General features: G+C 50.3%; 5 protein-coding genes across 5 annotated transcripts; 3 read left to right on the forward strand and 2 right to left on the reverse strand.

Moving 5' to 3' along the window:
- Positions 1-7,506: 7,506 nt before the first annotated feature.
- UCRPA7_295 (putative mfs transporter protein) lies at positions 7,507-9,389 on the forward strand (the record flags this gene model as incomplete). Its single annotated transcript, XM_007912892.1, has 4 exons — positions 7,507-7,881; positions 8,456-9,087; positions 9,142-9,171; positions 9,230-9,389. 4 exons carry the CDS (start codon positions 7,507-7,509, stop codon positions 9,387-9,389), a joined length of 1,197 nt encoding a protein of 398 aa, XP_007911083.1.
- Positions 9,390-16,521: 7,132 nt separating this feature from the next.
- UCRPA7_296 (putative malate dehydrogenase protein) lies at positions 16,522-17,486 on the forward strand (the record flags this gene model as incomplete). Its single annotated transcript, XM_007912893.1, has 2 exons — positions 16,522-16,750; positions 16,816-17,486. 2 exons carry the CDS (start codon positions 16,522-16,524, stop codon positions 17,484-17,486), a joined length of 900 nt encoding a protein of 299 aa, XP_007911084.1.
- Positions 17,487-18,397: 911 nt separating this feature from the next.
- Positions 18,398-19,973, reverse strand: UCRPA7_297 (putative map kinase protein; the record flags this gene model as incomplete). Its single annotated transcript, XM_007912894.1, has 5 exons — positions 18,398-19,023; positions 19,088-19,402; positions 19,471-19,537; positions 19,641-19,773; positions 19,861-19,973. 5 exons carry the CDS (start codon positions 19,971-19,973, stop codon positions 18,398-18,400), a joined length of 1,254 nt encoding a protein of 417 aa, XP_007911085.1.
- Positions 19,974-21,844: 1,871 nt separating this feature from the next.
- On the reverse strand, positions 21,845-22,464 carry UCRPA7_298 (putative low molecular weight phosphotyrosine protein phosphatase protein; the record flags this gene model as incomplete). Its single annotated transcript, XM_007912895.1, has 3 exons — positions 21,845-22,111; positions 22,178-22,269; positions 22,326-22,464. 3 exons carry the CDS (start codon positions 22,462-22,464, stop codon positions 21,845-21,847), a joined length of 498 nt encoding a protein of 165 aa, XP_007911086.1.
- A 3,747-nt stretch (positions 22,465-26,211) lies between these two features.
- Positions 26,212-26,750, forward strand: UCRPA7_299 (putative gpi anchored cfem domain protein; the record flags this gene model as incomplete). The annotated part of the gene is made up of 2 exons (XM_007912896.1): positions 26,212-26,455; positions 26,518-26,750. 2 exons carry the CDS (start codon positions 26,212-26,214, stop codon positions 26,748-26,750), a joined length of 477 nt encoding a protein of 158 aa, XP_007911087.1.
- Positions 26,751-26,822: the final 72 nt, after the last annotated feature.

Here is a 26,822-nt window from a genome sequence, read left to right on the forward strand (position 1 = left end):
CACACTGCGTGAAGCTGAATTTCAACTATGCCAACGTCCAATATGGCCAAGCAATCCGCCTGACTGATGCACCTCTTCGCGAAACCCACGGGTTTGCTGTGATCCCTAATCCAGTAGCTCCAAAGCCAGAGTTCGTTTGCTCTCGTTGTCGATCCTGCTCCGAGAGCCCCTCGGACTCAGGAGAAACTATCACTTCTGGAAAAAACTTCACATCAGGGATTGGGTCTCAATCTCAAGGTCTATCAAACACTGGAAAGAAAGGCTTCTCCGTTATCGTCTCCAAGGCAGGTGACTGGACGCAAAAGATCATCGACCATCCACCAAGCAAGCTATATACGCGCGGCATTCCTCAGTTCGGCGTCCTCCGCGTAGCCGGCATGTTTGAACCAGTGCTCATCATCGCCACCGGTTCTGGCATCGCACCTTGCATGTCTCTGTTCGTCCAGAAGCCCGACCATCCAGTCCGGATCATTTGGTCAACTCCTGATCCCGAGAAGACGTATGGCCAAGCTGTCATTGACACAATCTACAAAGCTGATCCGCACGCGTTGATAATTGATACGAAGAAGACTGGTCGTCCAGATCTCGTGCGCATTGCCTATCGCGTATGGGAGAGCAGCAAATGGGAAGGTCCACGTGAATTTACACTCGGCAGATCTAGCAGCTTCCGAGAGAGCGGGGATAGAAGGAAGCCTCTCGGCCAATGTGAAGCGGCGGTCATCATTTCGAACGCCAGGGTTACAAGGAAAGTCGTCTACGGCCTCGAAAGCCGTGGTGTCCGAGCTTACGGAGCCATATTTGACTCATGATCCGTTCATGGAAACCCGGATCGTCATTGGCTTTTTCTTTTCAGCGAGGTGTTAGGTGCTTGGGGATGGGATTCAAGAGTTCTAGGTTGGATTAGGCTTGGGGGCTTTCCTCTGTCTTCTTTTTCTCCGCTTTTTGTCAAGATGTCTATCGGAAACTTGCGCTTCGAGGTTCTTTTCTTCGTCATTTTTGTAATGCTTCACTTCTTGTACAATACTTCTCTTGGCTCTGAATGCCTTTTTCTACTTTGAATCTTCCAGCTCTCGTTCCATAGATTGATAGATAGAGGTCACTCGCTCACAATGCAACCCAGCAATTTTCAATATATCGAACTCTCAGAGCCATGTACCAACAGGATCTTTTGCTTTCCTGACATTTTGTGCTCTTCTCTTTCGAGACAGCCACTAGAGCTAGTTCCTTGCTGTCGGAAACCCGCAACAAAGCCATGTCTCATAATCAATGTACAACATAAGTCACACAAATATACAGCGCATTTGACAATGAATTCAAATGCTGATGGTCTTGCGGCGTTATTTAGAATTTCTGAATGATGCAATCTTGGTTTAGGGCAAGTCCTCCTGAAGAGTGTGAGCTTGTTTATTTAATGGTTTAGGAGCTGAAAGATCCTTGATAGCGACCATAGCAAGAATAGTATGGCTTCATTTTTATTGTCTTTTCAGCGTCTTGTCTACTGCGAGGAACGCTCAACATTATCCAACGAGGATATCACATATATGCGTCAAGTTACTACACTTCAGTGCCGGTACGATCAAACACCCAAATGCTCTTACCAGATTTTCAATTCTAATAGTACATTCTTACACCAAATTGAGGGGAGCTATCTACACTTGAGAATATTAGTATTTAGGCCCAACACGCTCCTCCTGTCAAAGGGGCGTTTATCTCATGTACAAGTTGGGGGCTTCACAGCTTTCCAACATAGCGTCCTGACGGGATGTGTCCGCACATGCGTATCTGCAAAACAAGAACTAATTACATTGATCCACTCCGAAAAGTATCCTGAACTGAACATGCCATGGTGGTATAGCGTTTTCTGTAAGTACCTTGTGACCTCAATCTATCTTTCTAGTCACGCAGTTGCATCATGCTTCTCTGTCAGTCTAAGCACTGCAAGCCGATTCGACTAAACAGGGACTATTCTACTAGGAATCTAGGAGACCAGCCTGCTGATAAACTTCATTGCTAGATATCTACACCGCGGGAACTGTGATGCTCGCAGTTCTCCTCACACCGAGTCTCCGAGTAGTCTGTTCGGATGATGTTGATTCTCTAGAGGAGTCCTGGTCACAGTGTGCCGAGAGCCTGGCACATTATAGCGAGACGACACTCGCGAAGCGTTGTCTTGGCACCCTGACCGTGGTTTATAGTCAAAGAGCCAGGATGCCAAGCATAATGGCTGATCAGCCCCAAGCTAGTAAGTCTTCCTTCCCTGTGCGTGCGATGGCAATATCGCTAATGCTTTCTATTAGATGGAACAGCGCCCTCCCATGGAAGTCCACGGCGTGGCGAATGTGAGCAACCGCCCATACTGCAAAAGACCAACGACGACGTATCGACACTCTGGATTGCCGATCAGGATACATTTGGCACCGGAATGAACCAACAGCCTGGAAACGATTTCATGCTGGATACCTGGTGGCCCGCGAGTAGTCTTGATTGGCTAAGTAACCTACCAGTAGAATACGAACAGAGCCTGCCGGGTAATTACGACGATATGGCTGGTGACATGTATCATACTTAAAATTGTATTATAAAGATATCACTTTCACACATCCGCGCTTCTCCAACAATTTGCGTTGTTCTCGTGCATTAGTAGAGATAAAGCAAGTTCTAGTTGTAGAAATTGCTCGAAACGTATGGAGTTCCATCATTTCCTCTTAAGCCTCCATAAATGCTAGCTTTAGATTATTGCTGGTCAGCTAAACTAAGCGAGGCTAAGAAAAGATAAGACAATGAAAGTGGTATGATGGTATGAGGCTCGGTAAAGATTCCATTATTGATTTGCCGCGGATGAGACGCAACCCACTGCTAAGACATGTAAGCTGGTTGGAAACTTGGGTCTTCTCCGCGGTGAATCGGACGGGGTACGACTCTCAGCCTGATCATGAGGTCATGATTAGGCCTGGGGAAGTGATGCGGGAACAGATTCCCCAGACCGAGGTTGGTGATAACCCATGGCACCGGTCCGGGGCTTTCGTGTCTTGAAACGTCACTCGATCCTCAGGAACGGCGAGAGCGATCCAGAAGGCCCAGTGAAAGGTCAAGATTAGCGGTGGTTCTGTTTATGGGTAGTCTAGATGATATGACCGCGGCTTGTGTGAAGATACTCGAGGCTGGGCGGTGGACCCACATACCCGGAAATGGTAAGCGACAAGGGCCTATTCCAAATATGATTGGATGTTCGGGAAGCTCTCGAACTGCTGGGCGTAACCGATGACTATCAAACATACATGAGGTGTGTCAATTTATCAGTCGTGCCTCGCGTGACAGGCTTCTCGAATATGTGAAATAAACATTGATACTGTGACGATCTTCTCTAATCCCTCATTCTATGTATCCCCAGAAGGAAATCGATTCCTTAGAACTAGCGTTATTGTGAAGGTACCATATTTTTGTCACCACTGAAGAAACCTCAATTGCGGACAATGTCACCAGTCCCACTCATTACGGTCATCGGGTCCCTCAACATGGACTTGGTGACCTACACTCTGCGTATGCCTGTTGGCGGTGAGACGTTGACAGTCTGCTCCTTGAGAGCAGGCTTTGGCGGCAAAGGCCCAAATCAAGCCATTGCATGCGCCAGGATGTCGCGTCGCAAGAAAGCGAGGTCTTCCATTGGAAGCTCTGGCTCCAGCACGACTGTAGTCAAGATGATCAGTGCTGTGGGTGGCGATGTCTACGGCCAGGCGCTCAAGTCTAGTCTTGAAGAGTTCGGGCTCGACACCTCGGGCATTGAGATCCGGCGAGATAGTAAGACTGGGATAGCGACCATATTGGTGGAAGAAGTTTCGAGCTAAAACAGAATCTTGCTGTCACCGGAGGCGAATCGCACACTATTGCCTGAACATTTCAAAGAATTGGCGCTTCCAGTATCCTCGCTGCTCATCTTACAGCTAGAGATTCCACTGCCAACGGTGCTTCAAATCTTAGAGACTGCAAGGAGGCAGGGAGTCGAGGTCCTTCTAAACCCAGCTCCGTTTCCAGCGCAGGGAATCCCACATGATTACTACCCCGCGATTTCACACTTAGTCCTGAATGAGCCGGAAGCGTCACTGCTCTCGGGTTGTGATGAGTCTGAAGTCGACAATCTCGAAGGCTTGAGCAGAATTGCAAACATTTTGCTGGCGCGTGGTGCGAACACGACAATTATCACGCTAGGTGGTCGAGGTGTCTATTATCTGGACGCACATGGAAAGTCAGGGCTGGTACCTGCGGAGAAAGTCGAGGTTGTTGATACGACGGCTGCTGGTGATACATTTTTTGGCGCGTACGCTTTGCAAGTGGTAAAGCCTGGTTTTGATGTCGAGCAGGCGGTGCGGTGGGCGAACAAGGCTGCTGCGAGGACAGTAGGAAGAGTTGGTGCGGGGGAGAGTATTCCCTAGTTAGATGATCTGGACCAAACATCAGGATATGTAGTGCTGATGTATATGGACTTAATCATTATTAACTTTAAATCACTATACATTCAGGTGTTCTCGAGATTGGTTCTCCGTATCAGTCTCACAAATATAACGAATTGGAACCTTTTCGCCGCCATCTATATACAAAGACGATCCGCAACGCTCCTCCGAAAATACGAATACCTTGCATAGCCATCAACAGAGTCACTTCTAGCGACCATGCTCTTTCACTAGTATTTCTATCAGGAGGGGCATCGCCTACCAAGCCCCACGATGGCCAGCAATATTACAGGCTTTACGCTGCGATATGGAAAAGCTATGAGAGCCTGACGTCGAGCCAACCCAAGTGCTACATTGAAGAAAGAAGAGCGAGAGCCGTGAGCGCGGACTCACAAGCATACGACTTGCGAATACCAAGGCTGGGAGTAGTTGTTTGAGGGCATATATGAGCATAGGATTACGCATGTTCCTGAGATTAGAAGTACTTGTTTCTTATGTCGATTATGTATTTACATTGAATGTCATTATTCTACAGTAGAGTCTCATTAATTAACAAAACAGAATTAGGAAGATGTCATCGGTGTCCCAAAACGGGTAGACAAATGGCACTATGTGGTGTGTATGTACTCGTATAATAATTCGTCAAATCAAAATTAAAGTATAGAAACACGTGTGTAAATTAGAAATCATCTCCTCCCTATAGCACGTGTGGGTCCGCTACCATGCAGTGCCGATCTTAGATGCCAACAAGATCTAAGACCTTGACGAGCGCACGTGTGACGCTACAAGATACAGAGGAAGTATTTAATATACGTGCGCTTGATCAGCCGTTCATCAAGTAGTTGCTCTATTGTGTTGGATGTCTCTCGTGCTAAGAGACTCACGAATGCCAAATTACACAAATCGATTCCATTGTGACTTTCGATTCAAATTCGTATCCAATGAAGCATTTTAGTCTTTTCCTATTCATCACCGTGGCATCAGCAAAGGCCACGGTGTATTTCATTAGACACGGAGAGAAGCCCGATGATGGTGATGGGCTAAGCGCCCAGGGAGAGCAGCGTGCACAGTGCTTGAGGACTGTTTTTGGTGCGAGCTCGAGCTATAACATCGGTCATATTATGGCCCAAACTCCTCAATCCGGTATGATAGAATTTCATCGACCATAAACATTAACATGCTTCGTGGCCGAGGCTGATAGTCCATTGAAACAGACGGGTCTCAGCAGCGACCTTATGATACTGTCCTACCCCTTGCCGGGGACCTTGGCCTTACAGTAGACACCTCGTGTGAAAGGGATGACTCCGATTGTGTTGCAGATGCAGTGGTGAGCTACACTGGCTCTGGCAACATACTCATATGGTAAGTGTCACATTCCGCTTTTCGCTGTTTACACACGCTAAGTTGTCTCTAGCTGGGAGCACAAGAGACTCAACAATCTTGCCGAAGCTTTGGGAGCCGATGATGTTAATAACTATCCAGATGACAGCTATGATCTGATCTGGACTGACCCCTACAGTTATACTGAGATCACAAGTGTGACATCCGAGAGTTGCTCAGGACTGGATGATTGAGATCTCAGATAGAACTTCGTAGTCGCCTCATCAGCGTTGCTTCCAGTACGCATAGTGCTATCTAGACTTTTCACGAATTCTTTACTGTCACCAACATAGATATATTAATAAATTTCCAAGTCTCCCAGTGAGAACATCATAATGTCTTTACAAACCGTATGTGTCACATTTCGAATCTAATAATCTATCCGTGCCGAATAACCCAGCTCTAACCAACTCATCTTATCCTAAACATGAGCGCAAATCATAAGAGCAATTACATGCCTATGCCGGCAACAATCTAGATTCTAGTAGCCTAGATTAGAATGAGAGCAAGTGTAGCTGACTTCAAGATTACCTCAATATATGCATACTTCAATTGAAGATTTCGAGTTCAGTACCTTTCTACATCTTCAATTAGTTAATCAAGAAGAGTCGAGGACTTAGACTGGTGACAGAAGAAATACTAGAACGAGTAACGTCTCAAGTTAGTCGCTTACTTCTTATTTCTTGAAAAGGCCGCAAATGATCATTATAAGATTCTGTTCCCATTGTCAACACCTGAAAAGCTACATTGGGCAAGGGGGTACTCGTGGCTCCAACTCGTTGATCGCTTCATGCTTGCCACTCTAATCACTCACAATGTGTGCCCTACCAAGATGTTTAGACAATATGAACTAAGGGCATGATGACCCTAATCTTTCGAACTCACAAGGTTATCTAGATTGCCTAGAAGGCTAGACACGTGTCTGCAAAATCTCACACCTCCGGAGGCACCTCTTTGTCAATCGTCCTACTCTAGCTCCATTTTTTTGAGCATTGCGAAAGAACTGTCATTACATCACTGACAGGAGTCAATCCTTACCCGAAGAGTGGCGATCCTGGGATGCGGGGATATAACGGCACTGAGCATCGGGATGTGGGGAAGGGGCTTGCCTCTTTCAAGATAACTGCCCCGAAGACACCACCAATTCTTCTGCGGAGAACCTTGGATCAAGCAAATAGGCTTTCAGTAGACACAGAACCCCAAGCCTCCGGTTTAGGTCCAAATCGCTGATTTGACAATAACCCCTGGCCAGACATGCCTTATTTCATGTGGCAGGAGGACTAGCCAGTGACGACATGGTTCTCTTTACCTCCCAGGTATCTATGATCGGTGCACTTGCTCACTTGGAAGATCATCGCCATGCCTGAATATCTGTCGCATGTTTGAACTGCCGCCCGCTTGAAAAGCCTTCCAAGACAACTCCTCTTCTTGGCCTGTCACTGGCTAGGGCAGACATTGAACGTGTAAGGCTTAATTAAGCTGAGATCCGTTCTTGTAGGAACCAGGGTCTTGGAATCGCACCTGCATTTAAATTTGACTACTCCCTTCTTGCCCTTGATTTCCATTACTTGGTCCACTTCAAGGAGCCGTCTCATTCAACGGGGGTAACGCAGCCCTACGCAACTTTCAACTACAATTACCATATCAACTTGGTCCACGCTTCACAGAACTCATCATCATGGATGAGAATTTAGACGAGAAGGCGATCCACGAGATCGAGGAGGTACTGGGAACAAAAATATATCCTGGAACAGAGATCATGAAAGATGTCGGCACACATCACTTTGTGAAGAGCCATCACAAGTCTGTGCTCATCCCACAACCATCTGACGACCCCCAAGATCCTCTAAATTGGTCTCCTTTTTGGAAAATTGCCACCATCTTCAGTTCTACGGCTCTTTCATTCAGCTTGAACCTAGGACCTCTGGCTCTTGCACCTATGTTCGAGGCGTACATCGAGGAGTGGGGTCGAAGTCTCGCAGACGTCGTCCAATTTACCGGTGTAGCCATTCTGGTGCTTGGATTCAGTAATTTCATATGGGTTCCTATGTCGGTATGCTTCGGTCGCCGTCCGGTCGCTATCTTGAGTATACTCATTTGTGCATGCTCATCTATTTGGAGAGCAAGAGCCACGAGCTACAATTCGTTTATGGGAGCCTCAATCCTTAATGGCCTGGCTGCTGGTCCTTGTGAGACTCTCATGCCTCAAGTTATTGCCGATGTTATTTTTCTGCACGATCGAGGAAAATACCAGACGTTGTATTTCTCTATGTACTTTATCTCCCTGATGGTAAATGCCCTGCCTTTCCCGAAGATAGAACTATGGCTAATCTCTATAGGTTGGTCCAATCATTTCAGGAGCGATGGCACAGCATACAGGCTGGCGTAGCTTCTGGTGGTTCAACACTGGACTACTACTATTCACCCTAGTAGTCAACCTATTTTTCTTCCCGGAAACACGATATCGTCGAGCGTGGGAAACGAATGAAGCTTTACGACCACCTCCGGTTGCCAACACTAATGGGGGTGTACTGAATGGAGGTGACGAGTCATCCGAAAAGAACATCGATCCCCGTGATCACGTTTCTCACAATGAAGGTGAGCCAGTCGACCGTACAACTACACAGCAAACTGGGGTGGACGCGGAAGCTGGCAATAGCGACAAGCTAGCCCCAACCGAGACACACGTTGACCCAGCCCTGGGCAAGGGGAAACCTGGAAAGAAGCAGTTTCTCCCTGTCCAGGGTTACGAGGGCAATCTCTTCCGCGAGCTATGGCTACCATTCTATCTTCATCTCTACCCGATTGTAGAATTTGCGGCCTTTGTCGTGTCGTGGTCAGCCAGTGGATTCCTTGTCGTCAACTTGTCGCAGACACAGGCTTTTGCAGCACCACCATACGACTACAAGTCGCAGACGATCGGTTTATTCAATATTGCGGTGCTTATCGGTGGTCTGATCGGTCTATTCACCTGTGGACCGTTGTCAGATTGGGTAGCAGCTCACCTGACCGCTCGTAACAACGGGGTGCGCGAGCCTGAGATGCGTCTCCTCGCTATGATTCCTTATGTGATAATCATGATCTTCGGAAGCATCATCACCGCTGTTGGATATGACCATCACTGGCCCTGGCAGGCCATTGTGGTCCTTGGATATGCCTCCCTCGGAATGCAGGTGTCTGCGTTGCCATCCATTGCTTCAACATATGCCATCGACAGTTATAAGCCTATAACCGGGTCGATGTTTGTTACCATTACGATGTAAGTCGCGATTGGGAAGGCTTTGTCGTTTGTTGCTAATATAATGGCTCGTAGTAACAAGAATGTCTGGGGATATGGTGTCAGGTTAGTACCAATATGCGTTGATTTGGCATTCTAGGATAGGAACTGACCTTGATCATAGCAAATTCATCACGCCATGGGCTGAAAAGAATGGGTTCATACCACCCATCCTCGTCAATATGGCCTTGACCACCATCTTCTGTCTTTGCGGGATCATTTTTTGGTTCTACGGAAAGAGATTCAGGGGCATCACAAAGGATTCATTTGTTCACAGGCTGTAAGCGGCCTTCAGGCAAAGGAGAGGTGAAGAATGAATGATATCAATGGTTGAGAGTGCAAATTGAAAGACTGGGAGATCAGTCTGCGACGGTCATGCAGGAGAGGTGGTGTTAAGCTCGAATTTAATGTCATACTTCTACCTAAACATCCATAATAGTGCAATAAATTGTGTAATCAGTAGACCTGTACTACTAGCTAGAGTCGAAGCGTTGGCGAGACACCAACTGAGATTTGGGAGCAAGTCACATACTTGCAATAGCATGCGCCAGAAGGGGGAGGTCGGGAGCCCTGCTGAATCCTCTTTGAAAAGAGGCTCCAGCGACTCGAAGCGAATGCTCATCCAGTGACCTATTGGCGTAATACAAACTTGAGGCATGTGCCAGTATTCAACGATCTGGTTTAGATTTTGGGGTATTAGCAGCCCGCGTGAAGATGTACCAAGCGGAATGGCAACGCGGGAGCCAGCACTCCGGGGTCAACAAACGGTCGGCTCAGGGGGCGTGGCCAGGCGCTTCGTATTACATCGACAGTGAGAACTAGATACATCCGGATATGGCTGATTCGATGCCACAAAAGCATGCAACCTTGTAGCATAAAGATTGTCAATCTTTGCACATTGCCCTCTTGGCATGAATGGCTGTCCTCGCAGGCAAGGAAGGGTGGCATGTCGCCACGTACGACAGCAATAACTAGAATGCCTCGTGTGAATCATACCAGGTCTCCCGTGAGGCCGCGTTGATCCTTTCTTAGGCATCAAGACATTACATCTGGTGGTCAGTTTGGCTGAATGACTGAGGAGTTGGTTCTTCAAATCTCTCAGCCGATTCCGAACAAACCAACAGAGCATCACGAGCCACAAGACATTTGCAGAACGAATCCATCATGTGAGCGACCTATCACACCGCATCCGAACCAACTTGAACCCGGTAAAAGACAACTTCTCCGCCATGCGTGGCAATCCTTCATCTTCCGCTGCAGGCCACGGCCAAAGGTCGGCTATCGCTTGCTAGCGCAACAGAGAGCAATCAGGAAGAAAAGCCCCGACGTAGACACGCAGCAGAGGGGAACGATTTGACGAGACGGCGTCGTTGAGGACTTCCACAAGCCGACACAGCCGTGCCGCCCAGGCGCGACTTCTGCGCGATGGATCAGACGCAGAGAGATTAACGCAATCTAAGCGTCGGATGCGCAAGCTGACGCTGCCGATCGCGGCTAATGGGATAGATGAGGAAGGCGAGGAGAGCAGAAGGAATGCGCCTTGCAGGAAGAAGAAGGTTGTCAGACACTCGGTGCTGTTGTCGAACCGTTTTGATGAGAGGCTGCCACCACTTCCACATGGTGGAGCTTGTTAGTGTCTTCGGAAGCATGGAGATGCGCTGTAAGCGCCAACATGGAGACAGCATCGAAGGGCGTTTGGACGGGCTTGCGCACGCCGGCACGTTTGGCCGATTTGCGCGGCCACTGAGAGACGCGGCCTAAATGAATTATTGATTGAGGTGCAGTAATGGACTGACTCCAAGGTTCTGACAGCATGAGACTATCGGTTGGTGGACATGAGATGAGTTACCTTTCTGCAGGAAGTGGCTTGTGTAGGTAGGGTAGCACGGCAAGCATTACCGCTTCAAGATGCGTTTCCGTTTGGAGAGCGTAGGAACGGTCTGATGACAGGATCTCAGAATACTCTCCGCTCATCCTTAATTGAGCTATAACGCGTTACGGTATCGGACAGGCGAGTGGGCTTCTGTATTGCTGTGAACGAACTGTTGGTTAGTTGGTGCACTCATAGAAACCCATCCGATACCTTGGACCTGGACATGGCTTCTTAGCAGTCCTAACATCCTGCGTCGATTCATATCTCTTTTCGGACTTAAAGTGCAAGGCCTAGAAGAATGGAGACTCTCTCACAAATGTTCTAGACTAATGGCGCGGGGAATTTGGAATCGGAATAGAAGCCGAACTTGCCTTGAGGTGTTGGAGTGAACAGGCCATTGACTCAGATCTCCTTGGATGCCTTTTGAACCATGCAGGATACACAAGGTATCGCATAGTCTAGTCTTTTGTATTGGGAAGGTAGTGTCCATCACAATGCCAGCCCGCGTTTCTCAATGCTTGCAAGAGCGTGAGATTCTGGTCCACGGCGCAGGATACCTGTAGTTAGTTAGCAACACCCGAGAAATTGGAGGAGGATGCGACAGTTGCTGCATTGAATCAATGATCGCCCTGCTGCTTCCTGATTCATGCCTACAGCTATCTTCAATGGTGCCTCTATCCATGGCATTGGGATCGTAAACCTGGATCGACCAAAACGACTCTGTTACCTTAGAACCTCTCCCTAGCAGACAAGGTGGTGAGGGCGGCGTAGGGGGCTTGGACACTTAGCCGAATCCTCCTTTCTTCGACCTGAATTCGTCGCCGGCTCCTAATGATCACGGGACTTCGTCAATTCCCAAAGCAGTGAACCCAGGCGGAGAACTTCACCACAGGGTCGGGATGCATGACCGGGCTACCTTGCCCATAGTCAAAGACCTTAGGATGTTGGTTATGTTGATCTCTAATGGCCGTGCGCGCAGCAAAAGTTCAAACCCATTTTCTGCAATAACACCGAGCCCAGCTGGCCAGGGGCTCGCGTGGTTAGTGCTCTCCAGGGCTCCAGGCACATCAAACAGACGAACAGACTTGAAACCAAACATTTTGTGGACCTGATCTCCTATTGAGGTGACATTTTCACTCTGTTCAGCGCACGGGGATTCCCTCTTCCTTGCCTTCGCTTCGCTCATCGCAGAATATACGAGTCCTGCGAGAGGCGAGCTCGGAGTGGAATGCGACCTGGAGAGTTCATAATTACACGATAGCGTCATTTCGGTCGGCCACGGAACATACCGTTACCTGCCATGCAGACCTGGGACACGGAGAAGATCGTCTCAGGCCAACCCGGACAAGACTAAATTGCACAAACTGGGAGGATTTGCTTGACCGTGTCCAGAGACATGGGGTTCGGAAGACCTTTTTGGCAAGGTGTTTGCCTCTTTGCCACATGGCACGATTAAGTCAACTCGATCAAATATCATGGTGTCCGTTGGCGAAACTGGTAGAAATACAGACAACATGCGTCTAATCACATTGAACCCGCCCTCCTAATGGGCCACATTTTACAATGTCCAGTAACATTAGGTAAGTTGGGAAGTGTCCTAGGAGTTTGGGTCAGATCCCTGCGACTGATTGTTATTATAGACGCATCCAACGCAGTCAGATCTTTGTTGATAAGCCTACAATCTATTTTAGCGAGAGGTTGCTGCCTCTCCCACCCATGGCTATGGGTCCCAGCAAGATGAAGAGCCTACGCCTGACTACCACGACTTCTATGCACACGTGTAAACCCATACGAAGCATTGGGGGTTGTGTTTGTAGTGTATACAGCGACTCAATAGAAAAGCCAGTCACCTAACGGTGGCATGGCTTATGAAAGCATCAAACGGCTGTCCGAGAATGGATAGCCGCCGTCCATTTATTCAGCCACCTCAGATCTATGTATAAAACGGATGCCGGCCATCATTACTAAATGGTTGGCTATTATTGCACCCTCCGGTTCTGGGCATTGTTGCGGCTCGTCCGCCTGATGGGAAGCCAGGGGCGTGGCGGGAGCACACCAGATTTCGGAATATTGTGCACATGGAGCACAAGTAGCCCGATTAGGAGTTTGATGTGCCGGGAATCCGTGATAGCCTTATTCATTGCAACTCGTGGGCCGAGAGGCAGTGCGGCAATAAGCTATGATCGTGCACAAGATGGTATCCGTGCTTCGATTGCGCTGGTGGGGGAGGACTTCTGTAAAGACTGGCGGATCAGACTCCGTACACTACAATCCTGGCGAGAATCAAATATCTGAGACGCTGACACAAAGTCTCATCCATCATCCCCACGATGTCTACTGCGACACAGACCAACAGGCAAGGTATTAGTCTGTGAGAGTATACGACAATTCTCAGAGCCATGAGGTGCGTCATGGTGAGACCCTACAGGCGTCGGGGTTAAATTGAGGGCGCATTGGAAAGCGCCCCAGACTTGGCTTTATCCAGGGGCTCAAGCTGTACCAGATCAGGCAACGTCTCGAAAGTCAGTGCGACAGGCAGGGTGAAGCGAGCAAACGAAACAGACTTCAGACGAAGCCAACAACTCCGTATGCAAGCTTAGCCGGGTACTCTTACCAAAACCCCCCAAACCCCTATGGAGTGCTGCACCGAAAGGATGCATCGTGAAATGAGTTTCTGTCTTTGCTTCAATACGGAGGAATTGCAAAGACACCATTGATCACTAGTTGGACTCGCAGAGGGAAAATGCAACCTCTCAGACCTAGTGACCGGAAAGAAGCAAGGAAACAGACCACCCACCGTGCCGCCAAATTTAGATTAAAGAGGAGGGGGGGAGGGACCGGCTAACCAGCCATTCATAGGGAAGACGCCCGTGATCCCTGTCCAGTCCATCTCCGCCCGTACTCAGACCGTCTTAATGTGCGTTTTAAGGACAGGGTGCTAAGCGGCCCAACAGTTATTCTACCCTGAAGGGGCTTAGGAGGCCAGTATTCTCTGCCGGTGGACTAATAGGAGGCGCAATTAGCTTGCTGACTTAGACGCGACTTTTCCAGAAAATTGGCGTCCCTGTGGAGAGAAAACGGAAACGAACTGCCCGTCCCGTCCGACTCCACGGGCATTGGGAACGATCTGGTGAAGGACGGAAAGCAGGGCAATCCACATAGATTTAGGTTCTGTCCTGACATTGAGGAAGAGAACCCATCAATCTATCGGCAACCAGTATGATTCAAGTCATGGGTTGCATTTCTTCATCGATTAGCACAGGCGGTGCGTTTGTTCCCCAGCCTCCGTTTTCCTCAGCCTCTCGCAGGTGCACCATCGTGGAGTGAGCACGCGTGGTGTGTTCTTCTGGTAGTGTTGTATTTCGAGCAGTGCAACTGAGATCCCGTGCCGCCCCCTACCGTTCAACCTCCTGTTTCTAGTGCCATGCATTCGTGTGTTGCAGACAGGGGAAAGCAAGTGAATCTGGCTCTCCTTACATTGATAGTATTCCCGACGAAACTAGACTTTGCCGTCAAAAGTTGTGTGGAAGCTTAGACCTCTTCTTGCTTCTTCTTCTCCTTCCACCAGGAAGAGAAGGTAGCTCAGCTTGCCACATTCTAGGAAACACCACCATTTTGACGGTGCAGATGCAAGTGCAGGCAGACGAAACAGGAGTCCTGTGCTGGACACCAATGTTCAATTTCGTTGCCATCATCGTAATCCTTGTGAGCATCCCCAGCCTTGAATATGGAGCACGAAAAGTCATGGCGATCTGCCCGACCATCCGTGAGTAGTGTAAACTCAAGGCCAGCGTGAGGCCTGAGCGTTCTAAAACCTACCTTCATCAGGGGGATTCTATGGGGACGGTTTCCACCATGCAACCCTCGCCAGGACCAGGTAACATTTGTGGTTGAACCTAGCAAGGCTGTCGCTTCTTCGAAGATAACTCCCAATGACTCGGGATCGAGACTGCCCGAACGGGATATTTGCAGAGGAAAGAAAAGACCCGAGATGATTATAGAACACTTCGCCGCGCAAGTCGGTACGCTCGATCGATTAAGCAAGCAGTCAACGGTCTAATAAAAGTGGGATCTGACAAGATGGAATATGCTGCTGTGCACCGCATCTGGGGTACCACGTATGGCATATGCAGCCAACGGACATGTCTGTCCGCCGTTAATGTTTGGTGGGATGGAGACGACATCCCATCTGCAGGTGCATGCGTGTAAATGATCGATCAATCAGTCACTTACACGCAGGACGCATGCACACCTACCTGAGCAGAAGCACGGAACGGACGGGTTACGGTGGGTGATCTGAAGAGGCGACCGCCGGTACGCTCACTGAGAGACACTTCACTTTCCCACCCCCCGGATTGCCCGCCATCCATTTTGCATCCCCGACCCCCTTATCATTTAGACGCAGCCATGTCTTAGCCCTGCTTGCTTTCCGACAACCGCTCCCTGCGCCAGGGCCCTTGCTCCCATCCATGTTCATGTTCAGTTCAGGATGGCTAGGGTACCTAAGGTTAGTTGCGGCGTGTGTACGCAGTATTGCACTGCCTCGCGTCGTGCCTCTTTCTCTCTTACTTTCATCCTCCTCCTCTCTCGCGCGCCGAAGGCAGAGAGCAAAGCCAGCTCCCGTTTTGGGCCTACGGTCGACAATTTCGCCTGGCCTCCTCGGCCGCGGCCACCCATCATCCATGCTCAATGTTCCAGTCCGAGTTCCAGTCCCTGCGTGCTGCTGCTTCTGCTGATGCTACTGCGACAGTCCCAATCCTGCGTCTCCGTCTCCCACGCCATGGATGGATCGGGGAGGCGGCGTGGTCTTTCGGTCTCTTCAGTCTAAACCAGGGTCAAGGCACCCTGCGGACAGCACAAGGTACTCTTCCCTAGTCTAGTCTGCCTACTAGACTAGCTACTGCGAGTTCTTCTTTATTAGTACCCTCTCCTCCCATGTGCCTCCTCCGTGAGTGGATACGTATTTCGTGTGTACAAGTAGTCTGGCATCTCGACTCTCGATCCCCCTTCTCCCAAGTGTCCAAGCCATCCTTGCTCTCGGACTACAAAACTCCTCTCTAGCCCTGTCACGACCCTTGGACAAAGAGCTTGTCCTGTCTGTTCGTGTCTCCACTTCAACGGTTCTCATGCTCAGGTTGAGAACGTCTGTTCCCCTCTTCGTTGACTGGCCTTGTCGTCTCCTCCCCGTGGGTGCTCGCAAAGGCAGGATATAAACTCCAGAAGAACCTCCTCTTCTGGCCTCGTCTCGTCTCCTCATCTCCTTCATCAATAAGCTCGTCATTCACAAGACTCGTGTTTTTCTTAGATTTCCCATTTTCTATTTTCACTTTCCAGTGCCATCGACCTTCATCGTGGCCTTCATTTCTCCAACCGCTCAGGAAGCTTTACCAACCAATTTCACTTAAGCGCCGCCCGCCAATATTCCCGTTTTGGGTTTCGTCAGCAGTTACACCTCTCTCCAGCATTTTTTAGATATCTACACGGGACACTCCCAACCTTTTCCAGAAATCCTCTTTTCTACAGCATCGCAGCTAGGCGTCAAGATGGTTCCCAAGACTCTTCTCCTTGTTGCCTCCCTCATGGGAGCGGCGTTGGCTGCCCCTCCGTTCGCCGGTGCCAGACCCTCTAAGCCGTGCAAGCCATCGCAGAGCTCGTCTTCTGCTCTGGCTCCGGCAAGCACCTCCGCTGCCACCTCGGCCGGTACATCTGCTGTCGCTACTCCTACCACCGTTGCAGACCCAGTCGCCACTCCTACTCTTCCCAGCACTGGTGGTGAGTTATGAAGCCTATCTCGGCTCAAAATACGAGCAGAAGAAAGACTGACAGACGCAATATAGCCACCGATCTGCCCAACCCTCCTGAGGGGGTTGTGCTGAAGCACATTGCTGTCGGCCACGGACTGCAGAACTACACGTGCGCCAACACCTCGTCCACGGCCGCCGCCACCGGCGCCCTAGCCGTTCTGTACGACATCACGTCTCTGTACCCCGGCACCGCAGGCACTGGCCTGACCGAGGAGGGCTTCGCCGGCCTCTCGTCGACCGTGCTCTTCTCGCAGACCATCCCCCTGAACCTGGCGGACCCCAGCGCCGCAGACCCGGCGACGCCCGCGCTGCCCGAGGCCTCGTACGGCGCGACGGCCGACCCGTTCCCTGCGCCCGCCGACCTCGTCATCTCCGGCATGGACCCCATCGCCTTCCTGGGCCGCCACTACTTCGACGCCGCCGGCACGCCCACCTTTGACCTGTCCGCCTCCGGCCTCTTCTTCAGCGGCGCCAAGGCCGGCGGCGTCAAGGCCCCCGCCGACGCCGACAAGGGCATCCTGTCCACCGGCGCCGTCGACTGGCTGCAGCTCGGCGACAGCGGCAAGGGCCTCAGCTCCGGCGTCAGCTACGTCTACCGCGTCGTCACGGCCGGCGGTGTTGCCCAGACCTGCGACGTCAGCGGAGCCGGCGCGGGCAGCGTTCCCTACACTGCCCAGTACTGGTTCTTTGGTCCCTCGGAGTAAATTCCCTTTTGGCGACTTTTCTCTCTCTGGAGTAAAAACTTGGGATCACGGCGCGACAAGGGGTGTGTTAGGTGGGATGGGAGGGATCGGGATCTGGTCTACAACGGGAGGCTGAATTGGCTTGAAGAGAAAGAAAATCACACAACCCCAAAAAAATTCGCTTCGCTTTCTGTACAGTTTACCCAGGCTGGCAATGTGTTCGGATATACCCCCTTTCACTCGAGGTCATGGACCCGGTGACTGAGCCAGATGTTTATGTTTGAATGAAGAGGGGAGGGGTGGAAAAGGGGGTGAATCAAAATGCATGGTAGATAGAGTTGGCTACTCAAGGAAGGGACATATGACCGAAAAATAACTCTGGGCATGGGACTTTAGTCTGTAATTTATATGGGAGATATAAAGATCACGATCTTCAATTACTTGTTGTCTTTGGTGTTGTGTAATGTGTGTTCTTGTGGTTTGAAGCATGACTCCATGAGAAGGGGATTTTTATTCCTCAAAAATGTTACCAGTGGCATGACTTGAGCAGCACGTCTGAGAAATGGCTGCAATTTTCAACTAAGAAACGAGATCATTATATCGTATCGCTATCATCGATCGGCAGCGTATACCATCCTCCTGTAACGAAACATAGGCTTTTTCCTCATCCAACTCTTCCCACAGCGGTATTGGAACCACATTCTACAGCTGCAGCTCATTAAGGGGGAGCTGACTTGATGCGACAGCTTTGCTTTCAAGAGAAATCCATCCAGAATAACAACATTGATGCTCAAAGTCAAGCGATATCAGAGTCTGAGCCTTTCTATCTCCTCTCCGATGGCAAGCCAAACATCATAACCAGACGCTTTCCGTGATGAAGCCATCTCACACTTCCCCTCTACCCCAGTACCGCATGCCTTTCCGCCGAGACTCTACCTCGGACGATCAGCACCGAGAGCCAGTTCACCTTCCAGGCCTTGTGGGATGTGGCCCATATACTCCTCTGGTCTGGGGTCTTCCTTTGCCCACTGCTGGCCACCGGTAGGCATTGGCACCTGTGCGCCACCCTGTTGACCAGCACCGCCGTGCTGGTTGGAGCCCGGGACGGTTCGCACAATCTGGCGGAACCGGTAGACCTCCTCGAGGATCATCTTGCGCATCTCACCAACATCGTCGACAACCTCGAAGTCGAAGTTGAAAGTGGTTGGGCAATCAGGCTCGTCACTCGCGTCGTGCCAAATGTGCAAATATGGGTGCTCAAGTGCCTGGTCGACGCTGATGCGGCTCGACGGGTCGAAAGCCAGCATGCGGTCGAGCAGGTCAAGAGCGTCGGGGTTCGCGTTGGGGAACAAGCTGGGGAAGGGCTTCTTGGCCATGAACGGCAGGTTGCGGACATACTCTTGGGCACGTGGGGATCCAATGCGGGACAAGGTCTCCTCGTTGGGAGTGCCGAGGATGTGCAGGATCTGGTTCAGTTGGTCGACATAGTCACGACCCTTGAAGAAAGGTCGGCCGCCGAGAAGTTCAGCCAAGATACAGCCTACCGACCAGACATCGACTGTTAAAGTATAGTGTGAGTCCGGTGGCCATTGTCACGCATGCTGAAGGGTAGCATTACTTACTTGCTTTGGTGTAGCTCTGGAAACTGAGCATAATCTCCGGAGCACGATACCATCTTGTGGCAACATACTCAGTCATGTAGCCGGCATTCTCCTCTGGGTCAACAGAGAAACCACGAGCCAGGCCGAAATCGCAAATCTTCAGCTCACAGTCCGCGTTCACCAACAAGTTACCGGGCTTCAGATCACGATGCAGGACGTTCGCCGAGTGGATGTACTTGAGACCGCAAAGTATCTGATATATGAAGGACTGGAAGTGGGCATCCGTCAAGGGCTGTCCAGAGCGGATGATGGCGGCGAGATCGCACTCCATGAGCTCTACAAAGAAACACATAGTTTAGTTCTGGGCTCTGCATGCTGTCTCGTGACGTAAGACCGTAACCTACCCTCGTACAAATATGTCTCGTTGAAGTTATCGGGCCGAGGAATGTCCATGTCGTACAGGCAGGTAATCTAACATCCATCAGAGTTGTCAGCAAAGCTCTTTCAATGTGGTATCATGCGTGCGATAGTCGATGTAGAGAGGTGGCGGGGTATGTGGGGGGGAGCGTCTCACGTTGCGATGGCCTCGGAAGTGCTGCAGGAGCTTGATTTCGCGCAGGGCGCGCTTGGCGAGAATCTTCTTGCTGAAGACATTGGTAACCTTCTTGATGGCGACGCCTTCGTTGGTCTGGTTGTTGACGGCAGCGCTGCGCGCGGAGGGAGAAGCTGTCAGCAGGGACGCGGCTGAAGCGAGAGATTGACCCCGCCAATATTTTGGAGGTGAGGTGTCTTACCAGACAATGCCGTAAGCTCCTTGGCCGAGCTCCTTGGTAACGGTGTACCTCTCATCGACGATGAAGTCTTGGTTGAAGACCTTGAAAACCTTTCGGCCCTGCAGGTCCGCCATGGTGAGATCCGATGGGTGAAGAGCTCGGGAGATCGATGTGATGTGAGGGGTCGTGGGTGTCGAGGTCGGGTCTAATCTGAGAAGAGTTGGACAAAGCGCTTAACGTTAGTAGTCTGTCTAGCGCAGCGAAGCCCAAGACAAGGACAGATGCAGGCAGCCCAGATCAGAAGCGAGAGGTTCCGGATTCTGAAGTGTGAAGTGCGAGAAGGGAGATGATCAATCAGTCAGGATTCAGGATCAATCGAAAGACAAGCTCGCTGGGAGGGGAGAAGAGCCGGGCTGTGGATAGGTATTTAAACAGAAGGAGAGGAGGCAAGATGACAATGGGCGAGGGGCTGAGGCGTTGGAGGTAATGGTGGTGCATGGTGGTGCATGGTGGTGCATGGTGCGTTGCCCTCTTCCATGGATCTTCTGTGCCGCCCCAGCGACGGCCAGCGCGCCCATCGGATTGGATTGGACAGCTTAACCTCACTCAGGCTGGTGGATGGGCATTGCTAGCATAGCATAGCAGCGCATTGGCGTGGGCATTGTGCGACGGCGGACGGCGGGACTGGCTGGGGGAATCGCCTTATGGGGGGGAAGCCCGCTGACAAGGGGGGGGCCAAGAGCTCTGATCGAAGACACTGAATGCCACCCCGCAGACGCCTGTAGTTGGCTGAAGACCGCTGGGAACGGCCCACTACATGTGCAAGTCACTGTTGGCCCGATCCAAGGGCGGGAGATACATGCATGGTGCTATTGCGTCGTGATATGATTTGCGGAACTCCTCTGTAGCCGCGCGATAACTTCTGATGCTTCCCAGCAGGATCCTCAAGCCGCCAGGACCTTGCAGCTGCAATCTCTCTTGTCTGCTTCCGGGCAAGCTCTGGAGCTCGACGAGGACCTGAAGGAGCTCGAGAGGAGCCAACAGCCGCGGACAGGGCAGCTTCGCGGCCCATCTCATCAAAAGCCAGACAAACAGGAGCATGGCAGACAAAGACGGATACCGGTACCATGGGGAGCCCGAGCTGAAAGAGATGCCCATTCCATTCCGCAGTCATCCCGCTCCCAGGCTGCCAGGTCAGGGCCTCGAGTGGCAGCAAAGCGCCGCTGTTGTCTCCACTTCACCGCAACCCCCCTTAGCTGCTCTCCTCCCACTACCGAGCCTCAGCCACTTTGCTACGCAGTTCTACCATGCAGGACTCTGGACGCTGACCGACCTGCCGACAAACACGAGGCGGGCCGTTGGATCAATGCGCCGTCTCTCTGGATCCTCCGCTCTCTTAGCTGCTACCGGTAGTCCACTATATCCAACACTTCACAATGCTTACAATGTGGCTGAGCTGAAGTGCGATCCCCTTCTCGAAGCGAAGCACTCACTCGGCAAAGTGCCCGGGTGTGATGGTGTTGGTGATGGCCGATTACTCGAGCACTGCGCAGTAAGCTCTGGTCCTTTGTTTTGGCGCCTGCTTCTTTGTGCGTTCGAGGGCTGTGAGGACTAAGCTGCCGTATGTGTCTCGAACTAGACACTAGCTACCCAATGTAGGTAATAGCCTAGATCGGCCGCCGTCGTCACGGCCAGTCAAAGGCCTTTGCTCCTCCAGTACGGGCCAAGCAGCATAGCGTCGACATAGGGCTGACGTGCATCCACCCGCCGCATCGCCATGGCCGAATGGAAACCCGAGCGGCACACTGGAAGCTGACAGAAGCTCGCCGTTGTTCCAGCATTTGTTGAACAATTTTTCTCACGCCAGCTTCGTGCTCATAGTGTTCGGGTGGTTGATTGCATGTGACAGCTCCATTTCGATGTGCTTAGGCAATTGTGGTATCTCTACTGCAGGAAACGGAGGGCTAGAGGTCATGCCGCCTGAACTCCCGGGAAATGGCAACCTTTATTCTGACTTGACATCTGGAAAGATCTCCTTCAAAAAGTTCTTGGAGAAGCGCGTACATTGCTGGTACGCTTTCTCGAAGCCGTCCAACGCGCCGTAGTAGGGGTCTTGAACGATCTCCGTCTTGCCCGTCCCGGAGTACTCTCCAAACAGCTTCACCTGCGCCTTTCCGTTTGGTTTATTTCTTTGTAGTCTTTGCAAATCAGACAGGTTTGATCGGTCCATGGCGAAGATATAGTCGAAGTTGTCAAAGTCGGACAGGTGCACCTACCGACACCCATAACGTTAGCACGTGCTGCTCATTGCGACTGACAACGCGCCTTCTCTGCTTACCTTTCGAGCATGATGGACATAATCTGTTATCCCATGGTCCTCTAGTGTGCCCATGGTTCGATCATCTGGTTCTTCGCCGACATGATATGCTCCTAATTTTCACTGTCAGGACACGTGCTGCTTGTATTTGCGCAGTCCGGAACCGTACCTGTTCCGCAAGAGTCGATCTTGGAAACCAACCCCTTGTATGGCGCTTTCTTTGTCATGGACTGGAAAACGCCCTCCGCCATTGTCGAGCGGCAGACGTTCCCCAAGCAGACGAACAGGACAGAGACCGATTCCGGCATTGTGAGACAAGTATTCCGCGCGGAGCGATTTCTTTGGCTAGAATTGCCCTTTTGTGAAGAGCTCCTTGAACCAGCTTCCAGGACGTAGTTTCTGAGGGTCTGAGAATTCTTGAATCTCGGGCAGAGACAAATTCTCCCGCAATGGTGCGTCTGAGGCTCCGGGTTGCTGTTCGTTGGTGGTATTGCGAGAGCTCAACTTGAGCGCTTGACCTGGCCTGCCCCGCGATGGTTCTTGCTATCGTGGTGGGGGTACCGCTCCTTCTTATCGCCGATCTATCACGTGTAACCCGAATGATGGACACTGTCTCTGTAATCCTCCTCCAGGATAGTAAACGTTAATCACCAAAGACTATGTTCACTCCTGTAGCATCACCGACTTCTGTAAAGGTAGTAATCTATCGTCGGGGAAGTTATGATACCGTTGCTGAACCAGCACTTAACACTAGCGGGCGAGTATAGTTGTATATTGGTATATAACGATACTCAGTTATCTTGTTTTGATTAATTTGGCCTTTATAAATACAGATACAAATTACTTAATTTTATTGAAAATAGAAGAAGCCTATACCATTAGTATCCATGTGAGTCTTATTCAAATACGCAAAGCAATCTTTAGGAGTGTTACCGAGATACATTTTAGCAGACCAAATGATAATACCGCTATCTTAGGTAACTGAGCAGAAGCAACAATCGGAAGCAATCTGATTTGGTGACTCCTTTGGCACTCGACGGCTAGGCAGCTCTTCACAACAGCCTAGTAGAAGAAAAAATCACAAACACATACAGAGAAGTACGTAGAAGCCATTGCATTTTCTAAAAGAGTGACAAGAAGGAGCAGGCACAATCCATCGTCTAAAGAGTGACAAGCCAGCACAGTCCCCAACGCTGGCTACAACCAAAACTATCAGGTCATCTTCATGTTCTCTATCCCGGCTTCAAACGCAGAGAACTGATCCCGGTTCTGAGGTGCATTCTGAATATCTTGTAAGTATATCAATAAGCCATACGTCTTGCTCTTGTAGATACATACGTCCGTGGTAAATGTTACCGGCTCCATCAATCCAATAAGCGCAGTCGCCGCTAGTAAGAATAGTCTCCGTGTTCATTACAGTGCAGGCTTCATGCACAGTGACTGGAAAGCACAAGATATTGAGTTCAAACCCTCAGTGTGTTTTGTATAGAGAGGAATACTCACCTCCTCTGATGACGTAGTAGTTGTTGTTCGCAACCCAAACTCCGTTGCCATCTCGCGTCCAGGCATAAGAAACGGCGGCAAGAGAGAGGGTGGCAGCGGCAATGATCGAAGTGAAGTACATTTTGCGAATTGACTTGGTTCTTAAAAAGGAAGACGGGTTATGTTTGGTGATGATGAATTTGCAAAATGGTCTAAGAAAAGGTATTTCTGTGTCTGAAGGAGAAGCACTCGCCCATGAAGCGATGAGAGCGCCCCTTTATATAACTTCACGCCAGCTCTCAACTACCGTACTCGAAGACGTGTGAAGCTAATAAACAGAGTTTTCTATGATAGTTCTTCGGATTCACCTCGGACTTGGATATAGAATGAAGGTTTTTACTATTATTGCTTGTCTCACTCAAGCACTTGAACGATACACAAGTTCGCTTGTGTACCAGCTGTATCCGAGGTTGAAGGAGCGAATGTGAGATTTATGGATCATAGATATTCCTTCAAGAGCCTGTTAGATTAAGACACTGCCAGCAAACAGGTTGGGCCCGAGTAGAGTTACTCAAGCTTGATTGGAACGGTCCCTGAGGCAAAATATAGTACAAAGACCATTATGAAATCGAGGCCCTGAAGCCTGCCATTGGCAGTATTTGCATCAATCACAGTATAGACTCTGGTCCTAGGCTTATTACCTTCCAACATAATATTTCCTCAAATCCTTAATGTTGTTCTACGCTCGCTCTGTCAGTTGTACAGAACTTCTTAGCTTGGTGACACGGCGTTCAGCATAATCAGGCATTACGGCCAGCTACAGCCTTTGCAACATGATTCCAAGCCTATACTCGTTATGACACATATCACAAAAGCTGACGACATTGAACTAGGCAGCCATTTAGTGATGGCGACGTTCCAAAGGCTTCTGCCCTCTCCCTTGTCCAAAGGAGTTCGAACAGTGAAGGGGAGATTCCGATCATTTTTGGACAATCTTCACTAAATTCAAGAAATTACGTGGTCAAGACGCAAATTCTCAACTCCTTATTCAAAAAGTAGTTACCTAGAGGGTATGGAAGTCGGTAAGGGCATCCTATCTTGAGTTTGTGAGTACCTTCGGTTGTAACTCCAAGGTCCTACTATTAGTTGGAATAAAGATGGCGGCATTGAAGAGCAGTGAATGGGAAAACAGAAGTGAGAGGACATATATACATCAAGCGATCTAGGCATGAGATATTTGCCAAGAAGTTGACGTCAACACTAAGAATCAAAGTGTAGTATCATAGTTAAGGCTTTGTCAACTCCTCCACCAGCATAATCAATGTTAGTTCGACGGAAATATTATTCTCTCCTCACCCAGGGATTACTACCTTTTATAGAGGTTGATAGGCCTATAGTAATAAACAGAGCCTTTGAGATATTGATGAGCATTATGGCTCTCAAACATTTGGTATCTTCACCCTTCAAGAAGTATCGTTTATTACCTTGGCTGAGGAGAACATGGAATCGACTCGGGTCCTGGAAGGTACACTGTGATTGGAGGAAGTGGCCGACCTGGCTGGCGAGTTGGAGAATTTGAATCCTCATACGGGCGTCTTATAACAAGTCTTCAAGCCACGCTGTGTCGGAACGAGAAGTAAACTCCCAATGGAACACACCTGTATGGCTGCACACAATGGATTGAAAACCCTACCAATTTAGCGACCATCATCATCCTCTTCTGGATTCGAGAATCTCCTCCTTGAAAATCCCACTACGGCGTGTTTCAGCCCAGCCACTAAAGCGGCCTGCGCCTTTAACGTTAAAATTAGTCTCCCGCCATGAGGCCAGGGACCAGTGCAGGGGATCATCGCTCCCTGTTCCTATTTGCTCAGACCCTTCACTTGCCCCTGGAACTGTGCATTTCGGGAATGGTGGCGCAACTTCGATCAACAACCGTGCCGGGATTCTCTAACGTGAACCCTAATTTCTCTTTTCCTTGTACGGGCGATGATAAGCTTGATTCTTTCCACAGCAGCACCTGGCTTCATCTAAGCAAGCGTGCAGATAAGGGCGGAATTTGAGACCGCCCATGATGTGGCCGAGCCGTTTCCACAAGTTGAAAGCTGAGATATGAGAGCCAATGTGTTCCGAGACTTAGGTGAGGAATCAAGAGGCCTGACAGAACCTCACGTTTCGAGCTCAGCTGTCGTTTTACAGGACATACACCTTGGTAAGGATGACAAAAACCGCACGCTCCAGGCCGATTGGGAAGCTGGATGTTCCGCCTCGTGTTGCCAGCGTGACATGGCTTGCTCGAGATACCCGCATTGGACTGTGCAACTGCCAGGACCCTAGAAAGCTCCCCTGCCGAGAACCATCCTGACAGGAATCAGGGACGTGAGATCCCAATACAGAAAGGTATAGACTAGTTAGTTATCAGTCGCTCTCTTCCCTCATAGTGATCATCTTGTTTCTTCCATATACTCTCTCTTGCACTGTTCCTTTCAAGCTCTGTTTTCTCTTTAAACCTCCAATTCGGTACACTCTTTGACTACTACGTCGTTTCCTGATACTGTACACCTTCCGTCACAATGCAATTCAAGTCCATTATCCTCTCTGCTTTCCTCGGCTTCGGCCTCGTCGCCGCGGACGAGACTGAGATCCCGGGTTTGGTAGCCCAGCTGCCCAGCTGCGGTATGCAGTGCCTCCTTACTGCAGTATCCGCGACTTCTTGCGGGATCACGGATTATGAGTGCCAATGTGCCAACACGGCTGTGATAACCTCTGCCGTCGACCCTTGCCTCAAGACGAACTGCGATGCCGATGAGGTCACAAGTGAGTGACAGGCAACATTGAATGGATACCGAATCAGAAAGCTAATCAAGAATCAACTACAGAGGTTCAGAGCATATCTGCCCAGATCTGCCAGGCTCTTGGGGCTTCTACCAGCGCTACGGGCTCGACTGGCGTCCTCACCACCGCTCCCACCTCTACCACCGGCTCTTCAGGCAGCTCGACCTCAAGCACCGGCACTGCTTCTGCCGCGACCGTGAGCCCCAACGCTGCTGGAAAGATTGGCGCTCTCCCCTGGATGGGTACGGCGGCCCTGCTTGGTGCTTTCGCACTATGAGCAGAGCGCGATACACAGTGTCATGGGGGCATGGCCCCAGACGAGTTTGATTCTGGCGACGTCAGACTGTAA

The sequence above is a fragment of the Phaeoacremonium minimum genome (genome assembly GCF_000392275.1).
Source record: "Phaeoacremonium minimum UCRPA7 unplaced genomic scaffold PA7_03_scaffold_20, whole genome shotgun sequence".
NCBI classification, from domain to species: domain Eukaryota; kingdom Fungi; phylum Ascomycota; class Sordariomycetes; order Togniniales; family Togniniaceae; genus Phaeoacremonium; species Phaeoacremonium minimum.